The sequence below is a fragment of the Lepidothrix coronata genome, unplaced genomic scaffold (assembly GCF_001604755.1).
Source record: "Lepidothrix coronata isolate B3197 unplaced genomic scaffold, Lepidothrix_coronata-1.0 Scaffold150, whole genome shotgun sequence".
Taxonomy (NCBI): Eukaryota; Metazoa; Chordata; class Aves; order Passeriformes; family Pipridae; genus Lepidothrix; species Lepidothrix coronata.
This window is the reverse complement of record NW_016690330.1, coordinates 2,200,423-2,208,443: the sequence shown is the minus strand read 5'-3', so window position 1 is coordinate 2,208,443 and position 8,021 is coordinate 2,200,423. Positions and strand designations below refer to the sequence as shown.

At 46.8% G+C, this 8,021-nt stretch overlaps 2 protein-coding genes across 2 annotated transcripts in view; one reads left to right on the top strand and one right to left on the bottom strand.

The window, feature by feature from the left end:
* LOC108504020 overlaps positions 1-1,822 on the top strand; it is a 6,931-nt gene extending 5,109 nt beyond the window's left edge. The window contains exons 3-4 of the mRNA XM_017828578.1: positions 352-493; positions 685-1,822. Of these exons, the coding sequence (XP_017684067.1) occupies positions 352-493; positions 685-1,715 (1,173 nt within the window). The 3' untranslated portion in view covers positions 1,716-1,822. The remainder of the gene's footprint in view (positions 1-351; positions 494-684) is intronic.
* Positions 1,823-3,172: 1,350 nt separating this feature from the next.
* On the bottom strand, positions 3,173-7,793 carry LOC108504024 (proto-oncogene Mas-like). Its single transcript, XM_017828583.1, has 2 exons — positions 6,875-7,793; positions 3,173-4,579 (listed from the first exon to the last, which is right to left on the bottom strand). Exon 2 carries the CDS (start codon positions 4,556-4,558, stop codon positions 3,602-3,604), a length of 957 nt encoding a protein of 318 aa, XP_017684072.1. The 5' UTR covers positions 4,559-4,579; positions 6,875-7,793; the 3' UTR covers positions 3,173-3,601.
* Between the last annotated feature and the right edge of the window lie 228 nt (positions 7,794-8,021).

Below are 8,021 nucleotides of genomic sequence, written 5' to 3'. Positions count from 1 at the left end.
AAGTGGAGGCAAGGCCAGAGCTTGGCCCCATGGGCTCATCAGAGGAGAGTTTTGACACAGGATTCTCAGCACCTGAAAGGACATATTATCTATGCTCTCCCCTCCTTCTCCATAGCATTAAATTCATTTATATGGCATTTAAAATTATAGAGTCCTAGTGCCTGTATTAATGGGATCATAATAGATCAGTACCTCCTGCTATAGAACGGAGGGATGGAGAGGAAGGGGGTGACATGGCCAACTCCTACTGACAAGATCTCCGCACACAGGACATGTGAGGGGAAGCTGTCACCGATGTGGAGAGATTGTGAGGGGAGGCTCCTGACCAGGGGGTGTGATCTCTGGCTGAAGACCTGCACCCCTGGCAAAAGGGACGAGGCTGAAGCACAGCGGGTGGTTCCAGCAGCCACCACCAGACCCGTTCTCCTGGCAGGCCTGGAGGTCCCGTGTGCCAGGGCTCCTGTGACAGCCCTGTTCCCAGGAGCACCAGGAGGTAGGAGTGCAGGGACGGACAGGTGGGAGACGTCTCCTGTCCAGGGACAGGGCTGGAGGGGTGGGAGCCTGTCCTGGGCACAGCAGGGCAATGAGGTTCTTCCTGGGTCTGACATGGGAGCATGGGGACAGGTGGTGGGTGCTGGGAATGCTGATGGCCCTCGTTCCCTTCTGGTTCCCTGTCTCTCCTAGGAGGTGGTGGGAAAGGGAGAAGGCGGCCACCTGGAGCAGGGTCATTCACCATGGAGGAGACTGACACAAGAAACCTCACTCTGAACATGACTTATGGATCTCTGGACATTGAGGAATTTATTAACAATACTTGCTTGATCATTTCGTACAAACTGATTGTTTTTGGGGGTGTCTGCCTGGGGATTTCCCTCTGTGGGCTGGTGGGGAATGGGATGGTCATGTGGTTCCTGGGCTTCCACATGAAGCAGAGCCCTTTCACTGTCTACATCCTAAACCTGGCTGTTGCTGACTTCTCCCTCATCCTCCTGTATTTCCTGATTCTATTAGCCTTTTTGACCTTAAAAGCATTTTGTACTTCTTTGCTTCATTTTGCTCCTCTCTATTCAGATTTTGTATTTGTGGTTGGATTTCTGTGCCACGTGTTTGACCTGAGCAGCCTGGGGCTGCTGACAGCCCTCAGTGTGGAGCGCTGCGTGTCCGTCCTCTTCCCCATCTGGTACCGCTGCCACCGCCCCAGGCACCTGTCGGGCATCGTGAGCGGGACACTCTGGGCCCTCGCCGGGGTTTTTGTCTCCGTACTGTACTTCACATTTACCAAAGACTCTGAGGAAGTTCTATCAGATGTAGCCCTGGTGTTTTCCATGATTTTGTCAGTCTTGATGTTGGTTTCCAACCTGTTCCTGTTCACCAAGCTCCGCTGTGGCTCCCAGAGACGACACCCAGGGAGGCTCTCTGTTGCTGTCCTGATCGAAGTCATTGTCTTCTTTGCTTTCGGCATTCCTTTCTGCCTAGAGATTTTCCTCAATATTCTCAATTCTGATGAAATAATCCCTGACAACACCTCTTTGCTGCTGGCATTGCTGGACTGCTGCCTGAATCCTGTGATTTACGTCCTGGTGGGGAGCTGCCGGCGGCGCCGCTTCCATTGCTCCGTCAAAGTTGCGCTCCGACGTGCCTTTGAAGAGAAAGCAGGGAATGAGGAGAGGAGCCACGTGTGTTGGGACACTGTAGTGGAGGTGACCTCTCTGTAAGGCACTGCTGGTGAGGTGACCTGGAGATGTGGCACCTCACAGACAGCCAGAAGTGTGGGGGCTTGAGGGCACGTGGCTCAGAGCCAGGGTATCTGGGCTCGGTCCCGTTCCCTGGCTGTATTCCCCTGGAATGACCCTTACTGCCCCATTCCCAGGGAATAAACTCTGTCTCCTTTGGCTCAGTCGAGTTCTTCCTGTGCATTAAATAAAAAGCTATTTATCTGGTCCAGTCCCCATTTTCTCTCTTCATTTTACCCTCTGTTTATTTTAATTACAATTTGCCTTATATTTAGTTCTGTCATTGACAGTAATTCAAGTCTTATTTCCTCCCATACATATTGTGCAATGAGGATTTCTGGTTCTTCTCAGATCCCTCCCTAATGCAAAGCACAGCTATGACGGAAAGACATACTAAGGAAGCTCCAGAATAGGCATAATGGATAACAAGATGGAGAAAATCATATTGCCAAATATTCATGAGATTCATCAACTAAAAACACAGAACAATAAAGCAAAGCAATTAAGTGTGTGCTAATATTAATATAATTACCAGCACAGAAAAAATCTATATAACCCAGGAATATCTGTCAGTGAAGGAGGATATTTTCTATCCTATTTATCTTCCAAAGTTTCTTTCCATTAGTCATTTCCGCTATTCAGAGAAGACTGGAAGTCAGCGCCCTAAAATTTGGTCTGTGTTCAGAAGAAATTGGACTTTATGGGCTCATTCCTTCTTCATTTTAAGGTGATTTAAAAACAGCTTCTTTGTGAGAGGTCCCAAGAGATCCCAAGGGAAAAAATTCTGAATCACCTGTATGTACATTATGGAAAAATAGCATTAAAAATTAGAGAATGGTAGAAATGGGACTCAAATTTCAGCTTTCAGGAGCTCAAAACGGGAAACAAAAAGCAACTACAGGCATTAGGGTGAATCACTAATTCTTTTAAGTGATGCTTTTCAAATAAATAAAAAGGTAAAGGAACAGAAAAAAATGTAAAAAATAATAGAAAAAAAGAAGCTTTCCTTTAGGAAAACAATTCCAGATAAAGGAGTGAAGGTTTTTCAAAGAAAATTACCTATGTTTCCTTTTCCTAACAATTTTGGTTCAAAGAATAAATGTTAGGTAGTTTTATAGGACAAATAATCCCATCTTATACCTCAAGGGATTGGGTCTATAGATTAATTTGTTGCAATTCATGTTATTTATTTACCTTTTTCTGTTTCCTCTATTTTTTTCCCTAATCTTGAAATTATTTTTATTGGTAAAGGAGATTTAAAAGCCATGGATTCTTATCTGTCCTTTTCAAGGAAGAAACAACAAGCAATTCACACTTTAGATAAATGCAGAAAGTCTGTCCAGGGCTGGAAGAAATTAAAATAACTTCACTCTTTGACATGCTCACATTAGGAAGCCCAGAATGGCTCTCTGAGCTGCAAGTGTGCTCAGATATGGGTATTTAAAATTAAATGGGATAAATTCCTCCTCCTTGCAGGAGTTTTATGTTTGATTTCAACAAGAGGAAGGTTGTTTCTCATCTCATCTTCAGCGATCCGAGTGAAAAGTGACTGAGAATTCACGCACTTAGGAATGACAGGGATTTATTGAGTGAAGTGCAAATTCTAAGTAAGATTCCTTTGAGGAAATTCAGACACCAAGACATTTCACCTTATCAAATTAATGTTCTTTAATAGTCACTTGTGGTCCAAATACAGTTCAGGAAAATTCTGTGGTCCAGGTCCTTGTGTGATTTCACTGATCACAGACAGAACTCATTTAATTAGCTGAACTATCTACAGTGAGGATACTGAAGGTCAGGTGCAATGAACCTTCCCCAAAACCTTGGAGTTCTTCAACTCTGCCCACTCTTGTCTCTAGACCAGGCTTTTAGGAGGACATAGTTACTGAGTCCCTGGTTTCCCGTTCATCTTTGTCGTCCCCTGACTCTTCAAAGGCCCTCTGGAATGCCAGTCCAAGGGTGAGCTTGAACCTCCGATCCCTGTAGCTTCCCACCAGGAAGTAAATGACAGGGTTGAGGGTGCTGTTGACACAAGACAGCACAAAGCCAATCTCTGGGGAGTAGAGAAATTTGTAACCCAGGAAGTCGAAGAGGATGAGGACGCTGAGGGGTACGGCAAAGATGAGGAAGAGGAGGATGGTGAGCATGATGATGGTGAAGAGCCGGCCCGTCTGGAAGTGCTGGGAGCTGCACTTGACCCTGAGGAAGAGAGTGAGGCTGAAGAGCAGCATGAGGGGTGCGCAGATGAGGAAGTCGAAGGTCCCGATGGTGATGAGCAGGCTCTGGCAGAGCTTGGGAGAGGGGCGGATGGTGCACAGAATGTACCCCAGTGTGTTCAGCAGCAAGGACAGAGCCCAGAGCAGGCCGGAGATGATGGCAGACAAGTGTTTGGGGCGGTGGGCCCGGCACCAGATTGGAGAGAGCACAGACAGGCACCGCTCGATGCTGATGGCTGTCAGTAGGTACAGGCCGGTCCCATACATGGAGAGATCCAGGAAGAGGAATATCCCAAACTGCACCCCCACATTGAACTGCATCAGGTACTGGACGGTCTCGATGGCGATGCAGAGCAGGTACCCAAAGTCGGCGGCTGCCAGATTCAGGATGTAGACTGTGAAGTGGTTCCTGCGGATGCGGAAGCCCAGGTACCACAGGACCAGGGCGTTCCCCACCATCCCACAGGCAGAGCTGATGAGGCAGAAGCTCTCCATGAACTTCAAGACAGCATAGGATGGCTCCTGTTGTCCCACAGCCCCACTCTGGTTAGTCCCGAGGGCCTGGGTGGTTGTGGCTGGAAGGAAGACTGGTGTGGCTGTGGAACTCATAATGGGTGATTCCAGACACACCTGGAAAAAGAAAGGGCAGAGGTGGTAACTTCACGGTGACTTTCCATCATGGTGACCTAGTGGTGTTCCTGGTTTTGTTCCAGGTCTTTGTAGCTAGAATTTGGACCTTAAAGCTCATCCAGTTCCACCCTGTGCCATGGGCAGGGACACCTTCCACTAGACCAGGTTGCTCCAAGCCCTGTCCAACCTGGCCTTAAACACCTGCAGGACAGGTCTTCCAGACCCCCTCCGAGCAACCTGTGCCAGGGTCTCACCACCCTCACAGGAAGAATTTCTTCCCAATATCCCACCTAAACCCACCCAATGTCAGTTTAAAGCCAAACAGAAGTCACTGTTAACAACTCGGGGATAATTGTCTCGTGGAGATAGGATTAGGTGGGACAAAAATCTTGTCAGAAGTGTGAAGGCTTCAGGCAGCCAAAATACATGTTTAATTAGTGTAAAAACTGGTTGAGTTCAGTCCTATGTGCATGCCCAGAAAACATGGTAGAAAGTACCTGGTCTAGTGGAAGGTGTCCCTGCCCATGCCAGGGGGTTGGAACTGGATGAGCTTAAAGGTCCCTTCCAACCTAAATCACTCTGTGATTCTATGATTCTATGGAAACATTTCATTCTACAGAAAGCTGGTAGTTTTTTTATATTGATGACTGATTTCTATTTTAATTAAGATATTAATTTGCTACTTAATGTGGTTGGTTTGTTCTCTTGGGTCCTATGTATAGACAATAAACATTTTGGTCTGGCACAGTCAGTCCTTTCCTCAGAAACTGTAAGAACCATGTGTAAGAAACCACAAAATATCTCATCCTCACAGGACACTGGACTTATGGGTCTGATAACTCACCCCATTCCCTGAGGCAGTTCACTGTTTCCTCCCCCATGGTACTGAGATCTGAATGAGAACCTTGGTAATAAGAAAAAGTAGAAAAATAGGTTCGACACCTTTTTTTTCTTTTCTCTGATAAGAACACATACTGTGGTTTTTTTGCTCCCTCTCTCTCAGCCAGCTGCTAATTTGGACATGGTAGGCAGAGAAGTGTCATGAGAGATGGGTTAAAAATAAGAGAGGAACAAGCCAAAACAGGGTTTACTGGGAGCCATGTCACTGAACCATCTAACCAGCACGAATCCTCTGTTCTCTCTTTGTAAAACACATGGATACAGACTTCCAAAAACAAAAAATGTGACAGATTGAATCACTGTTGTTTCATCCTAGCACTCCAGACACAATGACCATAGTTTTGCATGGACAGAGGCAAGAGAAATGTGTGATGCAGGGAATTTCAAGGCCAGGTTGGACAGGGCCTGGAGCAACCTGTTCCAGTAGAAGGTGTCCCTGCCCATGGCAGGGGGCTGGAATGCAATGATCTTTAAGGTCCCTTCTAACCCAAACCATTCCAGGATTCTACGATTTCCTTCAGGATTGACTGAAAGCAGGGAACTTCTGCCACTGCACCACACTGTTAGATAGTGGTGGATGATCCCATCCTCAGCTCTTACAGGACTTCAGGTCTAACCTCAAGACTTTAGGGCCCAGCCTTGTGGCTGTTCCACCCTCATCTGGGGTGGCCACAAATCATCAGATTTTGGTTCACAGCAGAAATTAGCTGAAGCAGCATCAAACTCTTGGCAGCAACCCTGCTGCAAGGACAGAGGAAGACCCGGTGGTTAAGGTGGTTTCCTGGCCTTTAGAAGACCCAAGGCACTGCTCTCTCTAGCACAAGGTATCTGGGCAAATCTGAAGCAAGTTTCCAGTCCATTTGGAGAGGTCATGAACATTTGAGTGCCATTGTATTCCCTTGGAAAGACTGAATTCTTGTCTCCAGGACACATTCCAGACATGAATCTACTTCCTTAATAAAACTAACTAGTGAAAGTTCTCCTCAAACAGCAGCAGCCTGAGTCCAGGTGGTCTTTTTCTCTCTTGGAATTAACCACCCTCCCTGTGGTTTACCTGCAAAACCTGCCTGCAAAACCACTTAGACTAAGGACAAAAACTTATGCTGCTGTAATGCAGGTCTCTAAATAATGACATTTATATTACAGAGGTGTATTTAGAGCAATCCAATAGCACTTGTTCATGGAAAAGCAACCCTGGAATGAAGTTCTTCTTACCTTGAAAATGATCACGACAATGATCTGACCTACAGTAAATTTCTAACCAGCAGGAGAATATTTGATCTTCTCCTTTCCTCCACTGTTTTTGGTTTTCCCCCCTTCTCCTCACCATTTTCCCAAAAGCCTGAGAGAAAGCATTAGAGTGCAATGGCAAAGATCCATCTAGGAATTTCTCACCTTCTTGTGGGTTCCTTGGAATTTCAGTGATGGCTTTGCAGCAGCTGCCTGGTGTGGATCTGCTGGGCAATATTGTCCCCTGAATTCTGTGGCATAGGGTCCAGACAAGGTCCTTGTGTCAATACTGCAGTGCTGGGCTAATCAAACACTTTAAAAAGCCAGTGTGACACACACCAGCCAATCACTCTTCAGGGGAGAACATCACGTGTGTGTGATAACTGAACCACTTCCCCTTCCCCTCTTCACAGTGTCATGGAAACAATTTTTGTTTTACTAATTCTCCTCTTTCCAGCCAGTTTTGTCCATACAAACCCACCCCTTGCCTCTTGCATTGATGTTTCATACCCATGTCCCTGAGATGCAGTGGTTTCACAGCCCCTGAAGATGATGCTTTACTGCCGCTCGGGGTTACACAGAGAAATTTTCATTCCTCTCCCAAAACACCTTTGCTGATGGTTTTGCAACCTCCCTCAGCACAGCTGCTCATCCCTATTGTCCCTGCCCAACCATAACACACCCATCACCACACTGTCCTCTCCTGACCCACAGTCTCTCCCAACAAAATTCAGCACCGTATTTAGTCCCTATTTTTTCATCCGACCTTCCCTGGAGGAGGGTCCACCCAAAATTCACACCTCAGCACCCATAACTTCCCAGCCTCTGCTTGTTCTGCCCCCAGTGAATAATTCTGGTGGCAGGAGCTCTTTCAGTGCAGCTCCACACCCCACCTGCCACTTCAGTCTTTCAGCACAGTCCTTCACCACACCTCAGGCACTTCCGATTTCACAAAATCCCTCAAGAAAGCCTTCAGACTTTCACTTCCAGTTTCACAACTTCCCCCCAAACAGCACCTCAGCCCCAGCCTGCCCACCATCAAACCCATGGCTCTTCCCCACACAGAATTTACCACATACTCACAATATCCCACTCATCTTCTCACCATGCACACCACATACCCATGAGGACCCCCACCACAGCGCCCAGATCCAAAGGAAGTGCAGTGAAAACAGAGAACACACCTTTCTCCTTTCCTGGCAGCTTGTGTCTTTACAGAGAACTATTTCACAACAGGAGGTACCAGCAACTCTTGATTTTAACTAGTGCATGAATCACTTCAGCTGGTCCATCCGGCCAGGGGAACAAAGGC

Excerpts from the sequence above, each read along its gene's own strand:
- LOC108504024 (XM_017828583.1), bottom strand. The coding sequence starts at position 4,558 with ATGAGTTCCACAGCCACACCAGTCTTCCTTCCAGCCACAACCACCCAG.